The 27,161-nt window shown below is 45.1% G+C and overlaps 1 protein-coding gene across 1 annotated transcript; it reads left to right on the forward strand.

Moving 5' to 3' along the window:
• The first annotated feature begins 4,907 nt into the window (after positions 1 to 4,907).
• Positions 4,908 to 26,226, forward strand: SYNDIG1 (synapse differentiation inducing 1). The gene is made up of 4 exons (XM_053394923.1): positions 4,908 to 5,009; positions 9,016 to 9,568; positions 21,642 to 21,779; positions 24,639 to 26,226. Exons 2-4 carry the CDS (start codon positions 9,074 to 9,076, stop codon positions 24,795 to 24,797), a joined length of 792 nt encoding a protein of 263 aa, XP_053250898.1. The 5' UTR covers positions 4,908 to 5,009; positions 9,016 to 9,073; the 3' UTR covers positions 24,798 to 26,226.
• The last annotated feature ends 935 nt before the right edge of the window (positions 26,227 to 27,161 follow it).

Raw genomic sequence — 27,161 nt, forward strand, 5'->3', positions numbered from 1 at the left:
GCCATATTTCAAAAGGTAAAAACCAGGACACCCCAAAAATTGTTGAGATGTGTTGTTTTTACAATAACGCCAAAAAAATGCAGTTTTCCAATTGACTTGCCTAAGATCCAGGACAAAGGGCCACACTTCAGAAATCCCCCCGGATGTCAATTCCACCTTTGTAATCCTGGTAATGTCTGGCAAAATCCAGATGTATGGCAGCCCCACATTATTAATACATTGCTAAAAAACCTGTCTCAAAGACTCTCAGGCAGAGCCACAGCTAGGGGGTGGGGGCTAACTAGAGGGGCGTCATTGAGGCTCCCAGCCTGTGTATGTATGGAAATGCATGGGGGGGGGGAGTGCCAATCTGGGTTTTTGACCTGGGTGAAATAAAACCTAGTTTCACCGCTGCACCTGAGCTTATATTGATTCATCAGCAAGCTCAGGATAGTACTAGAGTAATTTTAAGGGCATGAAGCCAAAATTTGAATAGCCTAACTTCCAAAAAATTATCTTCAAGGGTCCTGTCACATGACAATTCAATTAGCTGTTGTTCTTTTTGTGCAGACACATTGAGCGATAACGTCCATTCAGTGCTGGATGCAGGCACCTTGGGGGGGGGCAGTATACCCCCCTGCCATCACTATTTGTCACTAAAGCACATTCTGCTGAAGCAGAAATAATCCACGTGATGCCAGTCACTTCTCAGTTTAATTCTTATTAATTTCCCAAACAAATATTCTATATAATTCGGAAGCCATTTCTGCTGCAACACACAGGAGGCCATAATGTCAGAAAAACTGGAGGTCTGCAATGAGCAAGCAAGAATACAATGAAGTTTAAGGTTTAAGTCTGAGCAAACCTCAAATCGATTGAGACTGACCTTTGCAGAGTTCACTACACATCTAGCCTTTCGCCGCCACCACCTTCAGAGTGAGGGAATAATAAATCCATATGGATAGGAAGGATAGGAACTATTTATCATCACAAATGCCATATTAGTTTTATCAATCTTTAATTTGTGATAAAAGTGGGCATCTTCAGTTGCCTCAGGGCAAGGACACTTTCTATCCAGATAGTAACTTGATCAAGCGCATTGCTTCTTAGGTGGCATATTTGGGGTCATAATGCCTCCTGGTGATCTCTTTCCTCCCCTTAAACACCAGCTGAGGCCATGGCAAGGAGCTGCGAAGCCATAAAGAGTAGGTTTTCTTTGCATTTGCAATGCAGGTGGAAGCCCTTATAGCATGGCAGCAAATCAGAAAGCGCCCCTTCAAATCTTGCCTCTGCCATAATCATGCTGGACACCCTTAGGCAAATCCTCTCAGCCTCTGCTCCCCAGCCCTAGCTCAGGGGTGCTGATAAGGGCTGGTAAGGATTGCTGTGAATTACTTTTTGAGACCTAAAAAAAAAGTGTTGTATAAATGCTTATTAATAGGTTGCAAGTAACCATGGCTGTGTGAGGACAAGTAGAGTCACACAAATATACCCGTATTTTTCGCTCTATAACACGCACCCGACCATAACACGCACATAGTTTTTAGAGGAGGAAAACAAGAAAAAAATATTCTAAATGAAACAGTGGATGTATGATTTTTGTGGTTCATGCTGTGGCCACAGACATGTGATCTGATGGTGAATTTGGGGTGACCCAGTGCAAAAATCCTGAGGATCCATGTGGATCCGTGCTTTGTAACCATGTTTTAAGTGGGGAGGGAAGGAAAAGCACTCAAGGGACAAGGAACACGTGTGGGGTGGGTGGAGAAGGATGCTGTTAATAATGCAGAAGAGGGATATAAGAGGAGAAGCAAGCAGGCTCTGCTTCTCTCCCTCCTCCCTGGCTCGCTGGAAAACTTTGCTGCTATTTAGCCAGCTGAGTGGGGAGGAGAGAGGGACAGAGAGCCTGCTTGCTTTAAAGGAGCCAACCAGACAGGAGCCGCTTACACTCGTGTAAGCGGCTCCTCTCCTCTCCTGCTTTGCTCCTTTAAAGAAGCAGGCTCTCTGTCCCTCTCTCCTCCCCACTCAGCGGCTCTTCTCCCGCTTTGCTGTTTCAAAGCGACCACGGAGGAGGGAAGGAAGGGGAACCATGGATCCTCTGCTCACGACTGCAGCAGATCCCCCCCGCGACCCGTAGGCATTCCCTCCATAACACGCACAGACATTTCCCCTTACTTTCTAGGAGGAAAAAAGTGAGTGTTATGGTGCAAAAAATACGGTAATTCTCCACTGCAGTCTCTCTCCCTGCACCCAAGAGCCTCTCTTAAGAGTTAGGAAAGGGGTGGGATGGAAAAACCAAGCAAGCAGATGCACAGAGAGGCATTCCAGGCCTTTCCTGAGCTCCCCACCCAGAGAAGGTGTTGTTTTTGGGGAGCATGCAGGAGCTTGCAGTGTGGAGGTGGTGAGGAATTCCCCTTGAGTGACCGTTCTCCAGGAGTGTTGCATTAGATAAATCCATTACCTTATTTTATTGTGTGCTTTTGTAGCAAACAGCATTCTAATGCATTAATGATTGCAAACAGAGGCAAAGGCTGTTTTTTTAAATATAGATTTAATTAACATGAAGCACAAGAGCTTGATTTTGTGCCCACAGAGTTTGAGTGAGTCTGTCTGTGGAAACATGCAAAACTGCAGCTTCTGCTCATGGTGAACGTTTCGCCCAACCTGTTTGCCATATGGGGAGAGCTGTGTGGTGCTGAGCCTGAGCATCTGCGTTAACTCTAAGTAGTCTGTTTCTCAGGGCAGAAGGTGACAGAGTAGATTCACACATTACTCTGCTAATGAGGAAAATGCATGTATTTCAGACCTTGCTTTACTTGTTTTAGAATCCTGTGGAAGCTTAAACATTGGCATAAAACTGTGGAGTTGCAATACTATCCATCAAGATTTCAGGGGATATCCAGCAAAGGATTTAAATTGGTTTACCAATGTCAGACTATCTGTGATATCAACAACAGTTTGCAAATTACGTACTGTTAATTACATAAATATCACTGTCTGTACTTGACTGCATTTCATTGCCCTCTGGCCATAGCTTCATGCATCTGCTGAAGTGGCCTGTAGTCCACAAAGCTTATAACGCAAGGCTCTGTCCTGTTTGCTGCAGCAGGCTAACTGTGCTACTCCTCTGTAAATCTTCCACCAGAGGCCAATAAAGAGATCAGGAATGAGATGCTCCCAAGATTGGTTTAAATTGTCACATGTTTTGAACAGCAGGTGAGAAACCTCTTCTTGTGATATGGCACCTAGCTTAAAAAAAAAAAGCTAATGAAGAGAAAATAGCTGATATACCCTGGTAAACGAAGTATGAATGGTTCCTATTCTGCTACTTAAGACATGAATGGGTTAGGTCTTCTTGTATCTCTGGTGGTGCAACAGAGTTTGTTCCCTTCTACAGGCAAAACAAGTACTGTACGTGTTTCCTCACTCTGAAGGTTAACAGGCAAACCAGCTTTTGCATTGCAGTCTCAAAGCGCACGGTGCATGCCGATAGCTGGGTGTGAACAATTTAGGGTTGCCACATTTTCGGAAGCAGGATCCTGGACTAGATGAACTAGATGATGCAGCAGAATCCTTACCTCTCCATTTGGGATATCCGTCCTCTTCCACTGAGCTCACTGCTTTGGGAGAGGAGGAGCACACTGAGTGGTGAGCGAGGCAGGGGACTCCTGGCAAGTCAGCCAGATCAACCCTGGCAATCAGTGGGGTAACCAATGTTGCAGACAGTCACCCTCACTATCTTTGATAGGAGGAGCATAATGCATGTGACTGACTAGTGGTAGCTGTGTTTTTGGTCATGTCTGCAGGTTCAGAAACCAGTTTAGAATTCAATGGCAATTTGCAAACTTAGCTTCTTAAATTAATGTAGTAAAGTGTGACTACAAGACAGATTGTCATTTACATATTATAATTAGATGCTATGCTCTCATATGCTTATCTCAAGGAGGATTAAAAAATTAATTCAGAAGATAATTTTAAAACCTAAAACCAGGAATTATCATACATTAGAATTTGCTTAGATATATTTGTTGTACTTTGTTTACACTGTGCTACTCAGCCAAAAGGTTCTTGTTGTGGCAGCTAACTCACAAGTTAAAACCCATCAAAAAATAAATAAAACAGAGAGTGGTCATTGGTGCACAACTGGACTGTGGTCGAATTACTCCAGTGCAGGGTACTTGGGCTCGCCTTGGGAGAAGAAACAGAAATTTCAGCTGCCCTCAAACACAGCTTCTTCTTCTTTAGCGATCACTCGTAGCCAAGTAAGATTTTCTTCCATAAACACAGTCTTAACAGTGAGTCTGTAAGTGACTGTGGAGCCAATTCTGGATCTACATGACCTTCCACAATGGGGACATGGGTTTCTGGGCAGGAGTTGATCACGGTGAGGGTTTGCCAAGCGTGCCTTCCTCTTAGCATGTTTCTCCCTTTCATCCTGAGTTCAAGCGTCTTCAGAGTTCATGACACCTTTAGTAAAGGCTGTTCTCCAACTGGAGCGCTCGCAGGCCACTGTTTCCCAATTGTCAGTGTTTATACTACATTTTTTTAGATTTGCCTTGAGAGAGTCTTTAAACCTCTTTTGTTGACCACCAGCACTACGCTTTCCATTTTTAAGTTTGGAATAGATTAGTTGCCTTCAAAAACAAAAATCAGGCATCCAAACAACATGACCCATCCAGCGAAGTTGATGTTCAAGAACCATTGCTTTAACACTGGTGATCTTTGCTTCTTCCAATACACTGACATTAGTTCGCCTGCCTTCTCGAGTGATATAAAAAAATAATTCAGAGACACTGTTGGTGGAATCTTTCGAGGAATTGGAGATGACATTTATAAGTGGTCCATGTTTCACAAGCAGACAGTAAGGTTGGCAGTACAATAGCTTTGTAAACAAGCATTTTGGTTTCCCTGCAAATGTTCCAATCCTCAAATACTCTGCACTTCAGTTGGGAGAAGGCTGCATTCATAGAGCTCAGGCGATGCTGGATTTCAGCATCAATGTAGCCCCTTTTGGAAAGATAACTGCCCAGGTAGGAGAAGTGATCAGCACTTTCTAACATTACACCATCGAGTTGGATTTGTGGCACTGCAGATGGGTTCTTTTGTGCTTGTTGGTACAGCACTTAGGTTTTTTGGATATTGAGCAATAGGCAATTTTTTCTGTAAGCATCTGCGAAGATATTTAGGATGGTTTGGAGGTCACCCTCTGAGTGTGCACACACTACATTTTCCTCAGCATACTGAAGCTCTATGACAGAAGTTATGGTAACCTTATTCTTTGCTTTCAGCCTGCTCAGATTAAAGAGCTTTTCATCTGTTCGATATATGATTTCTACTCTGGTGGGGAGTTTCCCTTCGTCAAAGAGTAGGATCATGGCAATGAAAAAAATAGAGGCAATAACACAACCCTGTTTAACACCTGATTCCACTGTGAATGGTCACTTTGAGAGCCATTGTTATCTGCAATTATTGCTGTCATATTATCATGGAGGAGCTGAAGGATGTTCACAAGTTTATCTGGGCAGCCAATTTTCAGAAGGGCAGTCCACAGGGCATTATGATTTATAGTGTCAAGGGCCTTAGTCAGGTCAATAAACACCATATACAAGGCTTGGTTTTGCTCTCTGCATTTTGCTTGAAGCTGTCGAGCGGTGAAAATCATGTCCACTGTTCCCCTATAAGGTCAAAACCATTTTGGGATTCAGGAAGGGTAGCCTTGGATATTGTTAAGAGACAGTTTGCTAAGATCTTTATAAGAATTTTACCAGCCTCAGCAAATAAAGAGATGCCTTGATAGTTTCTGTAACCCGCTTGATCATCTTTTTAAAAAAGATTGATAATTTTGACACCCCTAAAGTCTGCTAGGACTTCTGTCTCCAAGATTTTTTTGATGGGATTGTGAAGTTGTTGTGTAAGTTAAATTCCACCCACTTTGAAGACTTTGGCAGGTATCTCACCAGGTCTCTGGCTTTGTTGTTTTTCATTTGGTTAATAGCTGTACACAACTCTCCCAGATTTGGAGATACTGCAAGCTCATCTCTAATTTGCTTTTGCAGAATTTGTGAGAACACCTCAGCAGCTACGGGGGAGTTGCGGTTAAGGAGATGCTGGTAATGTTCTTTCCAGTGCAGTTCAATAGCTTCTTTATCTTTTAGAAATGTGGTACCATCTGTAGAGCATAGGAAGCTTATACCATAATTTAATGGCCCATAGATGGTCTTTGTGGCTTTAAAGAAACTCTGTACATCATGAATGTGGGCTCAGTGCTGGATCTCTTGAGCATTTTTTATCCAACTTTTTTTATTCTCTGGTTCTTCTTTGAACCTCAGCTTTAGCGTTGGCATAGATATTTTTCTTAGTGGTGCAGTTTCTATCTCTTTTCCAGATCTGAAAGGCCTTCCTTTTCTTGTCAGTCATTCAATCAATCAATCAATCAATCAATCCCACTGTCATTCTCATCAAACCAGTCCTGGTGTTTCTTGGTTTGGTATCCAATAGTTTGCTCACAGGCTGCAATAATAGATGTTTCTAGCTTGGTGAGCTCCCATTGCTCGGTCCCAGCTCCTGCCCACCTAGCAGTTTGAAAGCACATCAAAGTGCAAGTAGATAAATAGGTACCGCTCTGGCGGGAAGGTAAATGGCGTTTCCGAGCACTGCTCTGGTTCGCCAGAAGCGGCTTAGTCATGCTGGCCACATGACCCAGAAGCTGTACGTCGGGTCCCTCAGCCAATAAAGTGAGATGAGCGCCACAACCCCAGAGTCATCTGCAACTGGACCTAACAGCCAGGGGTCCCTTCACCTAGTGTTCCTCAGTGTTATCAGGGAACTCCAAAAGCAGATGGTCCTTAAGAGTCATTTGGAAGCAATCCTGCTTAATAGGACCTTGAAGGGCTTGAGTGTTCATTTTGCACCTTTGGGTCCGGTGCATAGACATGTAAGAACCCCAACAACCACTTTTTTGGGAAGTTTTTTAAGGATAAGAGGCAAGAGGGCAGAGGTGGAAAGCAGAATGGTGCTTCAAGAAAGCAAATGAATAATTTTAGAAAGTGAGATTAGCCTAGGAGTTCATGGCACAAACCTAGGGTTCTCTTCAAGCAATGCAGCATCTTGGATGGTCACGGGGGCGGGGGCATAAGGGACAAAGCAATATTGGCAGCTTGGGCTCTGGTGGACAGGTGACTCACTGAGGTTGCACATAGCACAGAAAATGCCCGGGGCTGGAGGAAGAAGCAAGCCAGATAGCAAAAGGAAGGAGATGGGAGCTGTCAAAATACCAGTTTGTGTATTGGAAGGGAGATGCAACCCCTTTACATGATGGAGGACTAGTGAAGCTGGGTCATATAAAGGGACTGGTTCTGGGTAGGCCAGAATCATGTCCCAGTGCCAGCGCTATCTTTAGGTGCCAGTTGCAGATCTGTCTCTTGCTTCAGATGTTTTGCATGCTGTGGAGGTGGTCTCTGTGGTAAAAAGAAAAGCCGACAGACAGTTGACATTTTATCTGATTTGATGAGTGGGTACAGGACTTTGTTTGTGGATTTGTATGTTTGTTGTTACCCTTCCTAGTGTCTTACGATGGAGGGCGGGGTGCAAATCTCACAAGTGAATGAATAGCTAAAGTACAGCAATCCCACCCCAGGAAGGGCCATAGGTGGTTTGTGCAGCAGGGAGAAGCTTGAGGTTGCCACTTCACCCTTCACTGCAGCACTGTGATAAGAGTAGCAAGTTCTACAGAATATTTTTGGCCTCATATGTCATTGGGACACATTACCAGACATGGTATAAAAATCTTTATAGGAGTGTATTCCCACCCACCCTGCACATTTAGAGAAGGGTGAAAAATACTGTCGATGCAGAAATTAATGTCAAACATACATGGTTAAAACCTTTGTATTTCAGGACTCTGTAATGTTCCTGAGAATCCCTTTTTTATCTTGCTTGTGAAAGGAGATTTTAAGCATTAAGATTAATTCCTGTGTGAGATGCAGCCCTGATTTTCCTGATAAATCTGCATTTGTTTTATGTTCACAGCAGGTTATGCCATTGTAGTGCGAAATACAACATGAAAAGGTTCTGCTAAAAATAGTTTTTGCAATTCTGGCTTGACTTTCCCTTCCCATGCTAATACAAGTGTGTAAACATTTGTCAATCAAATGAAATTGGGTGTTAGAACATAGGAGACGTGGGGGGGGGGGAAACAGCAGTCCCTCTTGAGCAGGACTACTCAAAGTGGTGGTTCATGAATTGGGTAATGGTCCACAAGCCATTGGTTGTCATTCCTCAGGGACACCCAAGGTTGGGGGGGGGGTGCTTCAGGGACCAAATATGGTACTGGTCCCTGGCACATTGGCGTTGGCGGAATTGATAGTCCACCACATCAGATAGTTTGAGAAACAGGGGTCTAGACCAGGGGTCAGCAAAGTTTATCTTGCCTGGGCTGGATCGGTCCCGCAGAGATCCCTCCGTGGGCCGGATCGCACGCTCACTCGCGATTTTCGGCATCTGCGCATGCGCAGACGCGATTTCTGGCACCATGGGAGCAAGTCCCCTGCCCCGCCGCGCTCTGCCGGTTTAGCGCAGCATGTGAGTGGGCAGCTCAGTTGGGGGGCGGCTGGTGGGCCTGTCAGTCGACCTCCGTGGGCTGCTTCCGGCCCCTGGGCCTTAGGCTGGTGACCCCTGGTCTAGACCATATTGTCATCTTGCAGAAGGGGGAGCAGGTGCTGAGTTTGAGTGAACACTAACTTACCTAAGTCCATTTAGTGATAATTATGTAAACCTTTTCCTGTTGTAAGCCTCCTTGAGCATGTATGGAATAGATGGCATACAAATATAGTGATGGTGATGGTTAACAGCTCTGTCTCTTAGCCCTTTTACTACAGTATCTTTTCAATGCCGTGAGAATCCTCTGTGGTGAAATAATTTTTAGCCCTATCATTTCCACACAAGAAGCAAATTGCCCAGGAAAAGTGATTTGTAAGGCCCAGGGATGAATGGGGCTTTTGTGCTAATTTGTGGTTTATTCCCTTTCTCATGCCTCAGGATATAGGATCTCTTCATCCCATGTGATAATCGTCCACAAAGATTCCACTTCAGTGAGATGGTAGAGGAAAAGGAAAACAGGATGGATGGCTTGGCTGAGCAGAAGAATGTCCTCAAGCACACCAAAGCAGCTGATGCCAAGAAGAGGAATGGGCTGATTAACACCAGAAACTTGATGGCTGAGGGCAGGGAAGGTTTGGTGTCTGTGTACCCCACCCCCCAGTATCAGAGTCGGCAGATTGGTACTCTCTACTCTCCAGGCTACCCACGGAATGACCCGGTGCAACAACTCCTTGACCCCAATACACTACCACAGACAGTGGAGTCCCGCTACCACCCGAATATCATCCTCTATTCGGAAAGCATGCTGCGATCGTGGGGAGAGAGTGTGAGTGCGGAGTGCTGTGAAACCACCTTCATTGAGGACAGGTCACCCACCAAAGACAGCCTGGGATACTCTGATGGCAAATTTGTTAGCCTCTCCACGGATGAGATCAAGATCCATACCCTCTCCTATGAAGTGGAAGAAGAGGATGACTTCCAGGAAGTAGAGGTCAGGCAGGTCTTCTTGTCATTAGTTGCAGGAGTTTTTCTATGATGTGATCTGGTCCAATGGCATGCCTTTATTATTACACGATTAAAGACTACTTGGAGTCCAAAGGGACCACCCACAAAAGAGGTTGCCCCTTCCCTCTCTGCCTGAGTGGCTACTCTGGGCTACCACCCTTCCAGCTGGTCTCCATTGCAGGTGAGTAATTCTGCTACATCTCTCCATTAGGTGTGATAGGCTCGGTCACGTATTCCCAGTGCAGAGACATAGCAGAATTACGCAGTCTGAGAACCCTTCCCTGCTCAAGTGGTGAGTTTGTTTTGAAAAATACTGTATATTTTAAAACAAACTTAAAATAAGTTTTGGTTTCTGTTTTTCAGATGACACCACTAAGATTCTAGTGTTTGTGCATTGCCATTTATGTGTTTATGTGTTTAATTATGACTAGTGTGGGAGAATACGTATAGTTGAAACATGTTCAGTTTGCTCAGAGTGGTTGTCAGTCAACACATGTATTTAAATGAAGCTTGTACGATGTCAGTTCTTAAAATGGTGTGTGGCTTCAGTGTAAGTGAAAAGTCACAAGTAAAACCCCTCAAAACTACCGTCATCTTCAGTTTGTGGATTTTTAGGCTACACTTGGGACTGTCCTGAAACATCGGGGGGGGGAGCAGGTAAATATTTGGCTCCCTGCTTGGTACTTGCAATATCCTCTGCCTTTGACCATGTGGTGTAGAGTAAAGGAAGATCCATTACACTCTCTCTCTCTCTCTCTCTCTCTCTCTCTCTCTCTCTCTCTCTCTTTGTAAATTAGTCTGTGTTTTGCTACCCAGAGCTTAAATACATGATCTTACACACACCCTTTCAATTGAAACCATGCATTTGGAGAGGATCCCTAACTTGGCAGAGAGAGAGAGAGAGAGAGAGAGAGAGAGAGAGAGAGAGAGAGAGAGAATACATGAAATTCAGGACAGACTATCAGTACAGGACATAGCATTTTACATTGAAATACAGGAAAATCCTGTATTATACAGGACAGGTGACAACCCTATGAGATGTCCTAAAAGACTGAGGGAAAATAGACTGCTATTGTTTTGTGTCTTTCATTTTTAATTTTTTTATTTTGGAAGCAAATGAGACTCTTCCCTTGCAGAGCCCAATGCAGCAAAGTGAAACTGTTTTAATTTCAGTTGTTTTCAAGGGGAGACATTTAAGCACACGTGAAATCAATGAGACTCAAAGGTACTTTACTTCAGTTGTAGTCTCGTGTGCTGCCTCGATCTTTGTGGAAAGCAGTTAAAGCACTGCAATACAATTTGTGCTGGAATTAATATTCTTGCCTAGTTACCCAGCCATCCCTAATATCATTGCTCAGATGCAGGGTCCCTGGCAGACAATTATATTAGTTGCCTGACGTTGTTCCAAAGACTTGCTCCTATACATTAAATAGCACAAGCAATACATTCTCCAGCCAACAAAAAGTCCCATGACAATAAGGAAGCAAATTACAAAATGTGTATAGAATATATAATGAAATCATGCAGGTCTGGATGCTGGCGCAATTTCTTTTCCATTGCACAGTCATTAGGTGTTCTTGATTTTTCTTTTTGCAAAAGCAGAAAAAAGTAAAACTGAATATCTGATTTATTTATTTTTTTACTAAGATTGGAGGAATCATCGCCCCCTCCCTAAAGTCGTGCTATCATTTTAATTGAAATGTAGCCCTCAAGAGAAATAGAGAAACCAGGGGTATTTCTCCACACAGCCAAAATTTTAAAAACAACAACAAAACCAAAATCTAGTTTCCTTTATCTCAGCAGCCAATGGCGCCATCAGGGCAGGACTTTAGGTAGAGGTTCAAAGCCCAACTCAGATGGATGAGCAGGACTGGCTTGCCATTTTTTGAAGTAAACAAAGTGGTCGCCATCAAAACGGGAATCCTCCATTAAGTCCAGAGCCTAAAATTATCCAAGTGCACCACTGACACCAGTCCATGTGCACAAAAAACTCCAGCATTGCCCAGGTTTAAAACTTGGGTTCATTGATATTTAGTCTGCTGATTGGTTTAATTTAATTAAGACAGTCCATGAACGGCAATAATCTTGCTTTCCTCACTCTCTCAGCCTGGTAAAAAAAATCAATAAAGGGGGTGGGGGACCACAGTCTTAAATGGCTCAATTTCAAATCCCTTAAAATAAAGAAAGTCTTCCCAAGCCTTTTTCTTCGCTTGGCAAGCCTCTGAGTTGCTTCTTTGGCGATACTGTCACCAACTACACACTGGAGTTCAGCTACTAATTCTCATAGGCAATATTCCTCTCTGTTGGCAGCTAATGCATTGCTTTGAGTGACTTTTCCTTGGAAATATGCTTTCTACCGTTACTCTCAGTGAAGTGCCTAAATCGGGAGATGGGGGGAGCTTCAGGCCTGGTGGGCCCCCTCACCCAACCCTCAGGAATCTCCCAAGGCTGAGCCTCCTCTCCATGCCCTTCCCAAGTACTTTTGTCTTGCTGGAATGTGTCTTTGAAGTGTGATCATGCCACTTGCTTGCCAGCACAGAGAGCGAGGGTGAGGCATGTCGCCCACTGTGCAAATGCACAGTCCTTTGCTCCATCCACTGTTGCCTCTGGCTCAACCCTCCGCTCGCACAAAGCCCCTGGGAAGTTGCTCTCAAACGAATGTGGCCCTCAGGTTGAAAAATCTTTCCCGCCCCTTGTCTTAAACAACGGTGTCCTTCCAAAACACAGTTCAGAATGCCTCCTAATTTGGATATTTATCCAAAGTGTCTCTCCTTACTTGGTTTCATGCCAGCTTCCAAAATTCTTTTGTGTTCTTATTTTTAGTGTTACTCAGATTGTCTTCAATTGCATCTTCAACTGTTCACTCTTAAGAGGTTCTTGTTCACAGTACTGATCTACACAATGCAAAATGCTGATAAACTGGAGAGTTCTGTTTTCTCCAGGAAAATAATAATCTGTGCTTGCACTGAAACATGTAGAAATATTTTTAATTCAGCCTCAGCAGTAATCTTGAGATTAGTCTACACATCTGAAGGCTTTTTACTAAACATTTGAATGAGAGCAAGTATTGGAATTGTGGGGAGAAGAAACTAAATGATTTAGCATGGTGTGGCTGCGGGTGCTGCATTTAGTTTGAGGAGACCCAAATTCAATCCCCTGCACAGTGTGAACTTGGACCAGCCATTATCACATTGCCTGATCCGCCTCGTAGGACTGTTATGAGAATAAAGAGGCATGCATGCCAACCACAGTAGGAACTTGTTTCTGATACACACCTGGGCTATAAATTTCAGGTGTAGCCCTGATGCTAGCCATGGCTTTCTTGCCAGCCTACCTCCTTGTCTATTTCTGTCAGACACTTTCTTTTTCTGTGAACAAGCTGTCAGTCACCAGTTGGCATGGCTGAGAAGGAATTCTCCTTGGATTCCTGGTTGGTAGCTAGGAGCTGGTGCTTTCACCAGATAATTTCAATAGCAAATTATATATTTATTGGTATTGGTTCACCTGTTATAGACTCAGCGCTCTATTCTATTCCCCTTCAGAAGAGCTGCTGATGTACTGAATCAGCGTGCAAGATGGACGCAAGGGCGCACTGAGTGCCTACCCTCCACACTGCCAGCTTCCTCTGCCCCCAGCAGCCACACATACAGAATGAGCATCATGCATGAAGAGTTTCACACAGTCTGGAAGCCCAGTTGTGTATGATTCTTGTTAAGTTGTGGGTTGACATAGCAGACGACACAGCGATTTCTCCAAAGCAGCTCTTTATTTTGTAAGCTGGAACAGAACTGATCTGAGGAGCTCAGTCAGCCTGCTTATATAGAGCTTCAGAACAATTGTAACTGTTGCAACATTCTAAAACTATCCAATCACTGAACGTCACTTTTCGATCCTTCATTTGCATACAAAACTATCCAATCACTGAACGTCACTTTTCGATCCTTCATTTGCATAACTATCTACAGTATCCCCCTGGTGGCCCAGGGTGAGAACTTCAGTACATAACAATTCTTAATTGTGCAGAAGTCTTCACACATGCAGATATTATTCGGGTCAATTAGTCCGGGGGGGTCCGGCACACTTCCTCATGCGCAGCTCTGGTCTTCCCCCCTCGGGACCTTTGACGCAGCAGAGCGTAAAACACAGCGGAACAGAAGCTTGAACGTTCTTCGTGCGAAGGCAGTAACTCAGGCTGACACGTAGCTCTCCTTATCTTAAAGACTTTATTCCTTAGCAAAACACAATAGCTATAAATCTCCTGCCTGGCGAGAGTTCGCCCATGGTGCTCCTTTCTCCATGGAGCTAAACACGCAGACTGAAAGCACACGGAGAAACCACTCCCTTTCCGTGTTCTGTGCCCGCCCTCAGAATGTGAGGCGTCATCACTCAGAACTCTTAACCCTGTAAGTTCTGAGCCTCTCCCATCACCCCCTCTCGAATCACGTTCTGAGAGGACTTCTGAGTGTTCAACACCTTCCCCATTGCCTTCCGCCCCTTCCTGGCATCGTTGTTAGGCACCTGTTGAACCTCACAAACCTCAGGTTCGCACTGTGCGAAACCAACCCACGCATTTGTGACCTGAAACCTCTCAGGTGGAATTCCCTTTGTAGCCCGCGATGACCGCCTGGGCACAAACTGGGGTGCTCCTCCTGACCCACTGGGGCCAGCATGTGCGTCTTCCTCATCAGAAGACTCCCCCTCTGACTTGACACGTCTGTGAGCTTTCTCCATTATGCGCACAGGAGATGAGGGCTCACTCTTGGACACTCCTTTCACAACCTGTGGAGACGCCCTACTCTGTTCAGGGACCTGGTCTCCACCAGCAGGTTCAGGCTCTGGCTCTCTTTCCTCCTCAGAGTCGTACAGACAATCTGAGTGAACGTCAGAGCGCGCTTTGCGCCTTGCCCAACCATCCTGCTCAAAGAACTCAGCCTGTTTACTGACCAGAAGCTTGGTCTGATCACCTTCTGGGTATGCGAATCTCCACCCTTTTGTCGCAGGTTCATACCCACAGAAGATCATTTCCTGGTACTTTGGACCACCCTCTTGCTGCAACCACTTTGGTACAGGCACTATGGCCCTGCAACCAAACGAACGGAAGAAATGCACCTGTGGCTTCTGTCCGTTGAGCAAGAAATATGGGGTGTCACCTACCACTGCATTGTAGCACCTGTTCATCGAGAAATTGGCCGTTTTTACCGCCTCCCCCCAAAAACTGTGAGGCAAACCAGAGTCATCCAGTAGGATCTCGGATGCTCGAACCAGAGCTTTACTCCTCAGCTCTGCCACGCCATTCTCCTGAGGCGAAGTCACCTTGTGACGTATCCCCCTCTGGCGAAAGAAACCCTTTAGAGCAGACCCAGTGACCTCAGAACCTCGGTCAAACTGGAAACCTTGCACCTTGGTGGAGAACCTCAGTTCCACCTCTGCAACCCAATCTTTGATCAGTTGCGTTGCCTCCTCCTTCGTTTTCAGCGTGAAAGCCCAGGAGTTCCTAGTAAAATCATCTGTCAGCACCATCAGCCACTTGGCCTTGCCCAGACTTGGCTGTGGCATACCTAAAAGGTCTGCATGCACAAGCTCAAAAGGCTTTGTGGTGACCCTCTCCACCCTGGGATGATTAAATCCCTTGTTTCTGGCTTTTCTGCAAGCCTTGCAATTCAAAGGTTTACCACATTCTTTTACCTTGCAACCTTTGGTGCACTCTGATAACATCTGGACGTCCTCACAGGACCCATGTGACATCCTCTTGTGCCACACGCAAGCACACGACACATGAGTGTGGTCAGTGGCTTTCCCAACATTCCCCTCACCCTCGAGAGGTGACTCTAAAACAAAGAGGTTGTTTTGATCTTTCCCAACACTTACGAGCTCCTTCCCATCTCTGGAAATGGTGCAAACATTTTTTTCAAAACTCACAGAATATCCCTCCTGTAAAAGACAAGGTACAGATAGCAGGCAATGTTTTATCTCAGGGAGAACATAAACCTTCAATTCAGCCTGTAAAAAAGAGACAAACATGTTAGAAACATGGGTTACACGGCCCTGTGAACCTGTAGCAAATCTAACTGTTTTCTCAGTTGAAACAGCCTTGCAGTTCCACATTTGTCCATCAGGTGGCGCTGTTACCAGATGGGCATTCGCAGCTGAGTCAACAACCCAACGAAGCACTCTCCCCCCTCCGGAGTTGTCCTTCTTTGTTGCCTTTGCAACTGACTTCCTGCTGCCCCCGACCTTGGAGCTCTCGTTGCAGGTGGTGTTGTCCAAAATAGCCATCGAAGCAGACAGTTGATAAACTTTCTCACGCCTGCCTGCGCTGTTGCCATGGAAACCCGACTGGTTCCCATGGGAAATGTCCTTGGGACTTTCCTGCCCTTTGTCTCGCTGTGGACAGCTTCGGCGCAGGTGTTCAGCCGAGGCACAAACAAAACATCGCCTAGTGGAAAACTTTGCAAATTTGCCTTTGGTCTTCTCTGCCCCCCCAACGTCTCCAGCAGCCCTCCTCCTCGAGGCTTTTCTGCTGTTGGGAAAATGGCTTTTGGCTTCTGCTGTGGTTTCTCTGCAAACCCCCTCCAGCTCCTGCCAAACAGCCTGGGCACTCTCAAGACCCTTGGAATGGCCTTTCTGGCCTGCACCCCCAAACTTTGGTGCACAGCCTCCAGAGGAACAGCTAGCCACTGCTTTCCTCTTCCCAGCTTCCAGCAGCTTTCCAGCATGCAGCTCATATGTAGGGGCATTCTGGCAGCCCTCCAACACAGTCCCAGCCCCCTCTGGGCCTTCTGGGCATTCCTCAGCCCCTCCTGGGCTCTCTGGGCGTTCCCCAGCTTCTGTGCAGCATCTGGCCCCCTCTGGGCGTCCCTCAGGCTGGCGTCTAGCCCCCTCTGGTGTGGCTCCCACTCTCTTCAGTGCCTGCCAACCGACCCAGGGCTCCTTCCCGTCTGCCTCTTCAAAAGGGACTACACGCGATTCATGGCTGTCTGCCATCTCTCCCCCGGGGGCCCAGCTTACTTACAGGTACCTCCCGGTCCGGCAGATCTCAGCTCCTCCCGGCTGGCTCCAGTTACTCCTTAGCTGGCCTTTGGCTGCTCCTCAGCCGATTCTGCCTGCAGTCTCTCTTTCCCAGCGTCTCATCAGCTGGCCTCTGGCTGCAGCCTCCTCACACGCACGAACGTTGCTTATCTTTATGGCTGACCCCCATAACCTATTCGGGTCAATTAGTCCGGGGGGGTCCGGCACACTTCCTCATGCGCAGCTCTGGTCTTCCCCCCTCGGGACCTTTGACGCAGCAGAGCGTAAAACACAGTGGAACAGAAGCTTGAACGTTCTTCGTGCGAAGGCAGTAACTCAGGCTGACACGTAGCTCTCCTTATCTTAAAGACTTTATTCCTTAGCAAAACACAATAGCTATAAATCTCCTGCCTGGCGAGAGTTCGCCCATGGTGCTCCTTTCTCCATGGAGCTAAACACGCAGACTGAAAGCACACGGAGAAACCACTCCCTTTCCGTGTTCTGTGCCCGCCCTCAGAATGTGAGGCGTCATCACTCAGAACTCTTAACCCTGTAAGTTCTGAGCCTCTCCCATCAGATATACCCACAGGTATAGACTTCTTTGCTGCTGGTCTTTGCACTGTATGCTCAGATCACATTTGTGGAGGCAGAGTGGTCACTTGATTGGTTTTCTTTTTTGAAGTGGGCTCCTCATGCTCACAGGGTCCATATTCAAGGGGTGGTGGTGAAATGTTTCTCAGATATCCCCCCAGAAGGGACACTTGAGACTGGCATGCTAGCTACAGTGGGCAGAAGGAGTGGCATACTGGCAGCCTCCCTAGAAACATCAACCAGCAGAAGGGCTGGAGATTCAACTGCTGGCAGATGAGCTGCTAGTTGAAGTCCCTGCCCGTGCTACACCAAACTTTCCTGGAAGTTAAAATCAGTAAACTTGTGGACTGATTTATGGCCAAGCAAAAATACTGCCACTATTTTAAATTCATCACACTATGCACAGGTGAATGGAAGAGGGTTTCGGTGATTTTTCCAGCGGAGTGAAATTATTAGCAGTAGCAGTTCCCCCCTCCCCAGTTTCTTTGAAGAGTTGATGCCACATATGGTGGGGCTCCTTTCAGTATCCACCAGTGGGCAGCTGCCATTTTTGTTTCCCAGAAAGTCCAGAATAATGTTATGTCTGAGGCATTCTGGGAAACAAAAATGGCAGGTGCCAGCTGATGGCTATTGAGAAGAGCTGCACCACCAATATCTTTTCTTTTTTGTTTTTGTTTTAAAGAAATTGTTACTTTGCATCTGTCACCCATGAGAAAACTGCCCGCACTGAACATTTCAAACAGTTTGGTTGCCCCTGAAATATTTCCCACTTTCATGAATTTCACCCCTCCTCACGAATGCACTGTAGCTCCTCTCCAATTTAGTTGTGAAGGTTATCTATTGAGAACCTCTTCCTCAGCCTTAGTCACCGTGTCAAGTTCAGTCTTTTTTCTTGTTCCTCACTTACCCTGCTGAAGGCACAATCTTAACCCAGGCTGGCTCTAGAGAGCATGACAGAACCTTGAGATTTTGCACGTGTGTGAAATGCTTTTTATATAATTGCCAAGTCACATCTTTCTCTGTCTCTCTCTCTCTGCCCCCTCTCCCTCAGACACACACACACATTCAATATTTAGGAAGGCTGGTGATGAGGGCAGGAAAGCTAGTGCAGACTACTGAGAACACAAAGATAAAAGCACACATGCCCAGACAAATGTCTTAGTCTGCAGTCTTATAACACTTACCTGGGAGAAGCCCCATTGAACTCTGAGACTTACTTCTAAATAGACAGTACAGGGTTGCACTGCAAATCAGGAAGAGGGGCTGAAGATTAACTTTATTCAGGCACTAAACTATTTATGGCCATTCTGAAGCTGCCATGCCTGAATAATGGCTGCAACCTCAAATGATTATGAATAAATTAGTATTCCTTTCAGCCATTTATTGCTGATTGACAGATGTTAAGATTTGAGAAATATTGAATACCAAAGTTCAGAATTATGAAAAGTTAGATTAACATTTCATGGGAGGTGTCAGTTCACTCAGCTTTTCACTTGAGCTGCCAGGCTCTTTTATCCAAAAGTCTCTCTTTCCGCAGCAAATGTTTGCTGGGCCTGGGCCAATTGAATGTCTACAGAATTCACTCAGTATGGTGGTGGAATCTTATAGTATAGACGTCATTTAAAAAACACCTCACGGTCTTTGTTGGCTTTACCTTTGCAAGAGATGAAATAGAACAAACCAGTCTTCATTTTCCAGACAGAGTCCAGAGCAGCAAATTAAATTCCTTCTCCAAGAACATACAAGGTGGCTATTGGTGCACTGCACCTAAAGGCCTCTCCAGATGCAAAACATAACCTGACCTTCGTGTGCCAAGGCCCCGAGGCCACCCCATTCCCTAGGTGGAAAAACCAGTCGAAACACGGTATAATGATTTATGGGGTAAATTAAGGCCACAGCTTTATTGGTTACAGATATGAAGGTTTGGCAATAGGCATTGGGTGAAGCCACCACTAATCCACTCCAGCCCATCTGTTGGAGGTCTGATGGTAAACCCAACTGGGGGTGGGGGCACCCTATGACTTACATCAGATAGGGGTGCCCCCAAGAGGTCCCTGTTTGAGGAGTGGTGTGGCCCTAGCCCCTGTCTGAGCGTTGGACAGAAGCCACTCCTGGATCCGCAGCTGAGTCTCAAGGCAGGTCCTGATCCACTGCTCTCACAAAGTTCCAACAAAAGGAAGAGGTCAATTAGCCTGGCAGGCCACAGTTTATTCTGTCCAAGTGCCCCTGTTGGTCAGTTGGTCCCGCACCCAGGGCAACGTCCAAGACCTCCTGCCTGCTCTTCGTTGGTTCACTAGAGCAGCTCAGAGCCCCTCCACAAAACCGCCTGCCTAGGAGGGCAAACAGACTTAATTCAACAGGGAAGAGGAGAAAGTGTACATAGAGTAGAATGTTAAGAGCATCTGTTCAGCTTTCTGCCATTGAGAAGCTACGACAACTAAAAAGAGCTTGGTTCTGGTTGTGATGTGCCCCATTTTCTTTTTCCAAAAGCAGCCATGATTAATGTGCAAGTTCTAAATAATGCTAATCATAAAGATGAAGCCTGACTGCATTCCCCTTTTGGTCAAATGCTTTCTCCTAGTCCCACATATAGCGGGCTGACCCTGGCTTCTTAGAATCATAGAATCTTAGCCTTAGAAGGGGCCTAAGGGTCATCTAGTCCCACCCCCTGCAATGTAGGAATCTCAGCTAAAGCATCCGTGACAGGTGGCCACATGACCTGGAAAGCTGTCCCCTGGCCTGAAAGCGAGATGAGGGCCACACCCCATAGTCGCCTCTGACTGGCCTTAATCGTCCAGGGGTCCTTTACTTTTACCTTTTTTACCTTCCCCAGATAATGAAATGTATTCTAGAGCTCTCTGGAATAGAGGTAAACGGTCATCAGCCCTCCCAGAATTGAAACATTAACATTGCCAATTGATTAGGGAAAACATGCCTGGCTGTTGGGGTTTGTTTGTTTTTTTGCTTTGGGGACAATTCCCAGAAATGAACGGAGCAAGCTTGTTTTTCTCAACAGTTCTTCAAGCTGGCTGAGCGCACGAGGCTTCATTCATCAGATGGATGTGCTTTGGGACCTGCCTTGTGACTCAGAAGCCTCCTTCCTACTGCAACCAAACCATTTTTTCATTTCACAAAGTGGCAACCTTATGATCCATGTAGTCCTCTGCTGCTGCCATGTGGTGACTCATCCGTGTGTTGGTGGTTCTGGGAAAAGGGAGGGTGTAACTTTCCTGGGAAGGACAACTGAATGCAGCCTGTGGGCTTCACACCACCTTCTCTAGGTTCAGGGGACTTTCTGTCTGAACTTGATGGCTTACTTAGGATGCTGCCCACCTGAAATTCAGGATCACCATAATCACTCACACTTACAGAGGGCCTGAGGCAGATGAAAGAGGAGAGACTCCTCAATAGGTAGCCTTAACAAACCACCAGTCTCTGCCTTGCCTGCCCCAATTCATATTACATAATCATGATATTGACCTGCCTTTAACATTTGAAATGTGCTACACACTGTTTACAGCCAGTGTTTACTTTTCTCTGAACAAGAGCACACTGCAGAGTTAGACAGATCCCAGCAAAAAATTACAAAGACAGCCTATCTTGAGACACAATGGAGTGCACCTTGGCAGGGGGCGGGTGTAGTCAAACTGCTGCAGTAGCAGCACTGAAGGGACCAGCCCCAGGGTGCAAGCCTGAAGGTCCTCAACACGTTTGGCACCAGCTTGGCTTCAAGAGTTGCTGGAAGGAGGCATACAAGGCACCATCCAACAGCCTTAAGGACTCTTTATAATGTTAGCCTAGATATATAGCTAGATACAGATAAATAAAGCAGAGCCTATAAGAAGCAAGCAGACTCTTAAAAACAGGCAGCAGATTCTCTGAGGGCAACTTGTGCAGCTTTCACAAAACCATATCCCCGGTTTCAGCTACAGACTCTCAGCAGTCTTTCTTCCAGGTCTGAGGCAAGCTGCCTGTTTCACTAATTCACCCCCTCCCACTGCAGAGCACCCACCTGAGACCCCACCCACGCTCATCTGAGAAAGCACCCAGTCGCTAGGAAAGAATACATTTTTGTCAAGGTTCTGATCGCTTATGCCCAGTGGTCAGGGCAGCCAAATTCACAACAGTATTATTAATAAGGTTTGCTAGTTTTTAAGACGCTTTTGGCTAGTCAGTTCAATTTTCGTGAGTTATTTTAAAAAGATATCTTCTTAAGATATTGAATAGTAGAGTTGAAAGGGATCCTGAGGATCTTCTAATCCAGTTCCTAGCAGTGCAGGAATCTTTTGTGGGGCTCAAGCCCACAGCCCTGAGATCAAGAGCCTCATCGTCTACCAGCTAAGCTATCCCGGCTATATAGCAAACTTTAAATAAATGACCGCAGATCCCAAAGGGGCAGGCAATAAGAACTTGCCTCTAATCAGTGTCCTCTATGCGTGCCCTTCCTCTTGCTGTTCCAGAGCGATTATTCAAGTGACACCGACAGTGAAGACCATTTCCTTATGATGCCGCCTCGGGACCACCTCGGACTCAGCGTGTTCTCCATGATCTGCTGTTTCTGGCCACTGGGAATTGCTGCCTTCTATTTGTCACATGAGGTAATGTAGAATTCTGTTATCTCAATTAGCAATGTGTGCAGGCATGCGCTGCCCTGTTTATGCTGAGGGCATGATGAAACCATCCATGGACTGGGCAGACAGAGCTGAGTATGTAGGTGGCAGGATGACCTTGCGTCTCCACTTTTGTTTCTGTGTAGCAACTATTCCCCTCCCTGGTTTGATATTTCAAGCTTGCCTTATCGACTGTACTCAGGAGTTCTTTCTGTTTCATGAAATAGAGGAGATAAATTCTCGGCGCAGGTGCTTGGATGGCTTTACTTTAGGCTAATATGCACAAGATTGTATTTAAGATAAGCTCATCATGCAAGAGGTTGGTTGTCAGAAGTAATAATTTAGAATTCTAAAGCTTAGCTTATTAAAATTTGATGCATCACTGGAAGTTTCAGCCCTTCAAAAGAAGAGAATTGGGACTGAAATTGGGAAATGTGGGTGCATGAAGCATAAGTTGAAAGCAAACACAATATACAGGATGTGGTTATTGCTTGCATGGGGCAGAAGTTAATGGGGGCACTTTAATGTATAATGTCTATACCTCTTGGTGCGTTCGAATTTGTAAGTACTGTACCTGAATTTTTCTTTCAGACTGAAGGGCTTTTGATCCTAGAATGCATTCAAGACCATTTTTGATGAGAGATCAAAGAAGCATTAAGGCTCTTTAGTGCATTTTCCCCACCTGCCAACATTGTGAATGCAGGATAGAACTGAGAACCCACCTGGTTCCTTCCACTGCTATTTTTAAATGCCTGTGCAAGGCTGTGATCTAGTCCCCGCTTACCTGGGAAGGAGCCACATTGAATTCAATGGAGCTTACTTCTCAGTACACATGTATAGATTGCACTATGAAACTCAAATCTTTGTTCTCTCACCTGACACCGTTCCTATTTCCCACCTCTCTCCTTCCATTGAGTGTCTCTCATCTTACACTGACTTGTGTTTTATATAGAGCACCTACTTTGTTTCAGCACTCTAGAAATAAAATTAAAGGGTGGAAGGAAGTCATTCAAATGTGCATTCTTGCTACTGTGAATTTGACAGTCACTTTATAGACTGATTTAAGCAACTGGCTTCCTTCTGTTGCAAAATCCCTAAAAATATACCCATTTTCACAAGCACATGGCACATATGATCATATAAATGTCACCAGCCCCTATGGAGTGCTGTCAGGCTTGCCATTCTGCCACTTGTACAGTGCTATTACAAATACATTACTGCAGAGAAAACTAAAACAGTGGAGACATCCTAGGCTAATGAGTGAGGATGCTCTTAATGAGTGAGGATGCTCTAGGCAATAGACATTTAAAGATGATCGGTGCTGAAGGATCCAAGACCTTTACAAGGAAGTCTGCACTGTTATCTTTAATTCTGTCTGCTCTTGAACAAGCTGGCTTGCCCTGTGCTGCTGCTGAGCGGAAACCCCCAACTTAGAATTCCATTTGTGTTTTGTGCCTGCTTTTTATTTATTAAAGCTCTTGGCCTGCTACTGAAAACATTTCAGCCTGAAGACTGTGTTAAATTGGCTCATCAGTCATCTTGATGCCAACCACAGTCTGGCCAAGTATTTTTTGGTTTTTTTCTCCAGAAAGGAAAGTGCTGGAACTCATAGCTGCTGCAGAGGTGTCCTGCAGGACAGCAAAGGAGGGTGGATTTGGGGGGATGGCAGTCGTTCCTCAAGGTCATGTGAGATAGATGTCTGTGGGGTCAGATTTTCTTCTTCATCATCATCATTTAATTTGTATGCTGCCTTTCCGTAGTTAAAACCATGCTCAAGACGGCTTACAACATGTAAAGATTTACTAAATTACAAACGTGACAAAAGCAGTTCCCCATCCCAAGAGTCTGTTCAGCAGGCTCAGCTTTTGTAGCTGGAGTCAGTCAGGGTCTTGCCCTCCCAGGCCAGGTGGGAAAGCCTGCAAGACAGGCGGTAGGTTTTCTAGGACTCACAGGCAAGATTTTGCAATTAACCATGGCAGAATGACCTACTCTAGTTACAGCATGCTACAACATGTTTAAAATATTGATTTCTTCATTTTGGATTTTAAAAAATAGGGGTTGTCTTATACATGGGGGGCATCCTTTACATGGAAAAATACGGGGTGTGTGGGTGTGTATACCACTGAAGATTTGAAAGCTTAAACCTATGGCATTCTGCATGCAAAGCAGGTGTTCTGTTATGACCTAGCATGGCACATAGAAAAGGGTTTCACCTGGCCTTTATTAGCCGAGCAATAATTTAACACACCATGTTTATTTAGACATGCTTGTCTCAACATTATAATAGTTTAAGTGTTATCATTTAGATGCTCAGTTATAATATCGCAAATTAACTCATCAGTAATTTTAAAACAGAACAGCTGCAGTGTAATGGCCTTTTACCATTTGTGTTCATTAAAATGCCGTTGACAGGAGTTGAAGAACCACCTAAAAAGAATACAGACCCACTGAATCAGGCATCCAGGCAATGCAGGATAAAGCACATTATTGTAAAAGAGATGTCAAAATTATTTGACATTTAAGAAGTGGGGCTGCAGCTTAATGTGGCTCATCTGTTTATGCCAAAAATGGATGCCAGGCGGCAAAGACAACTAAATTACTAACTCAGAAAGTCCTATTCAATGCACCAGTTTGTCTGTGACGGGGCAATCCTTTATCCTCCTGTGCTTGATGGAATGGATCTGACTTTGTAGTGTTTGGCTATTTCTACCTTAGCAACAGCTTTAAAAGCCCAAACTATACAGTATACTAAAAAAAAAAAACGGTCTAAAAATCAATTTTCCTCTTTAAAGTTGAAGAGTGCACCATATCCAGGTTTACTAAAGTGAGCTTTTCCTCCCCCTACAGACAAACAAAGCCATTGCTAAAGGGGACTTCCACCATGCCAGCTCCAGTTCACGACGAGCCCTCTTCCTGGCTGTGCTGTCCATCACTATTGGAACAGGCATCTATGTGGGGGTTGCCGTGGCGCTTATAGCGTACCTGTCCAAAAACAATCACATATGAAACTCAAAGAAGTGGACTGCTGTGGAAAGCCACAGGAGGCCATGACATTTCAAATATCACTTGTTTTGATGGTAAGAAGGGCTGCTGTAATTTTGTACGATTTGAATTCTGAAGAAGAATGTTCAGGATCTATACACCCCCTTCTCTTCACTTTGAATGTTGGCAGTACAGTCATTGCAAGAAGCCAAGAAATGATGCTGGTTCTTTCCTGAGAGCCAGGTATACGTCTTCAGAGCTCGTTGCTGTCCTGAGCTGGAACGAACCCAAAGGGAGCTCTGTCGCATATATACCCTTGAACATGAGGTTCATCTGTCAAAAGGGGAGAGGCATCTGAATGTAGAGACCTAAAGCTCTACACAGCTGACTGTTTCCTACATAAGAAAGGCGATTCCTCTCTCGGCTTTGGATGATTGAGAAGATGAAACAGCTGGTTCCGTGCATATTCATGACCATGGCTCAAATATTACCTGCAAAGTGAATGTCATATAGGAATAGCAGGAGCCCTATAGGAAAAGAACAAACTCAAAATGAGACGTTCTTCTGGTCCATCACATCCAGAGGTGAGGCAAAATGAGGTGGCTGCCTGAGGGCAACCGATTTGGGGTGTTGAACTCATGGAACAAAGCTGTTGTGAAAGCTTCCTGTGCAAGCTGCGTTGAAACCAAAATGAGGTGTGCAGAAGTACAGTCATGTTCTTGTGCAGCTCCTGTTCATTTCAGTGGAGCTTACATTGAGCTTCTTGGTGCATTGCTAACGAGAGGATTTGTCCCTCTCAGGTGCCAAAGTGTCTTGGGCTGGCCCTGATCCCACTCTGAAAATGACTGGCTTGCAAAGCATGCAGCTCATTCTGGCAGCATCTCTCTTAACAAAGGGGGCCTCTCCTGCAACTAAATATAAGAAGCCTGTCCACAGATTTCATGACAAGGCATGGAGTTCCACATCACAGCATGGACCAAGAGGTCTGGTCACAGGACCCTGGAGTGTCAGCCTGATGGCACAAACCTTCATTCTTGGTTTATGGACTTTCAGTCATGCTGTGATACATTCCCCATTCTCTAGTTGCGATGTTCGCCTAAAATAAACTCAAGTGGGCAATGGGCATATTGAAAAGAATTAATATTAAAAATCAACTGAAAATAATATTTATTTTGTGTATTACTGTGCTTCTATTTCTTTGATGTTCTTCTGATCTCCTGAAGCAACATCTTACCTAGCATTTTGCAGATTTCTGTGAAACCACTCGTTGCAATGAACCATTGTATTTATCTCTATTTATTGCTTTTAATCAAGGCTGTTAATCTAAGGTCCTGTTAACACTGAATTTGTTTATTTTCCATTTTTAAAAAGTGCCGCTTGAAATTAAAGGGCATACAGAAGTGGAACTATTTTTGTGCAAGTTTAGGAAGTTCATTAAAATATAAGAAATGCAGATGTTGGTTCATGTAATTTGCCTACTTGTTATAAGGGCAGCAGGTGGCTTTTACCTTTCACCTGCTTGATGGATCTCACCCAGCCAGTTAGCAAAATGGGAACAGACAACTGTCAACTGTGACAAAAGTGATGAAAGACAGTCATTTTACAAGCTATCCTGCGGGAAACTTTTGTCCACAAATAAAGCCCATACCAATATCAAGAGACTTTGTTATAAGATTCTGGGCCTTTACCACAACCTCCCTCCCTAAATGACAGGGCATTTTATTTGGGGTATGTATATGTTTCTACACATTATTTATTTTTTTATAATATTACAGATACAGTGCTCGGTATAAAACCAATCCCTGAAAAATCACTTGATGGAGTTGGAGGCAGAATTTTAATTTGAGCCTGCCAGTTACATTCCTAACCACCGTGCCTTTGAGGGAAGCTTTCTATCTCTTCTGCTTGGAACTTTTAGTGGCTATGGGATGGCTGCTAGTAACACAGTTTACTGGGCTTTTGATTTGATGCTTTTGCAAGATGGGTGGAAATGCTGTCCAGTTGTGATGATTCGCACAGAAATTGTCGATACCGGTTGTTTCCATTGTGTAATATGTGGGTGTGGTGACTGCTGGCTCAGTGTAATAAGAATGTAGCATGCACAGGTAGGCCTGCCCCACTTGGGGTGCAGCAAACCATGCTGCAGTACAGTGGTCATCTTGCCCAGATCACACAATCATTCCACAGCTACTTGTTGTTCCCACAATAATCCTATTATTTATTTTTTGCCTTGCCCTACAAGGTATATTCTCTCACAAGGCCGTTTCCACATATCATACCTACCCTGCTTTACAAACAGGGCTGAGAGCTGAGAATGCTACTTGTCCAAGTCCACATTAGAAATGGATTGTGAAGCCAGAACTCCCAAAGGAAAGCCACCAATCCACA

This window comes from Podarcis raffonei, chromosome 7, assembly GCF_027172205.1.
Source record: "Podarcis raffonei isolate rPodRaf1 chromosome 7, rPodRaf1.pri, whole genome shotgun sequence".
Lineage (NCBI taxonomy): Eukaryota > Metazoa > Chordata > Lepidosauria > Squamata > Lacertidae > Podarcis > Podarcis raffonei.

Excerpts from the sequence above, each read along its gene's own strand:
- SYNDIG1 (XM_053394923.1), top strand. The coding sequence starts at position 9,074 with ATGGTAGAGGAAAAGGAAAACAGGATGGATGGCTTGGCTGAGCAGAAG. Across the intron at positions 9,569-21,641 it reads ATGACTTCCAGGAAGTAGAG|AGCGATTATTCAAGTGACAC; the intron begins GTCAGGCAGGTC and ends TTGCTGTTCCAG. Across the intron at positions 21,780-24,638 it reads CCTTCTATTTGTCACATGAG|ACAAACAAAGCCATTGCTAA; the intron begins GTAATGTAGAAT and ends CTCCCCCTACAG.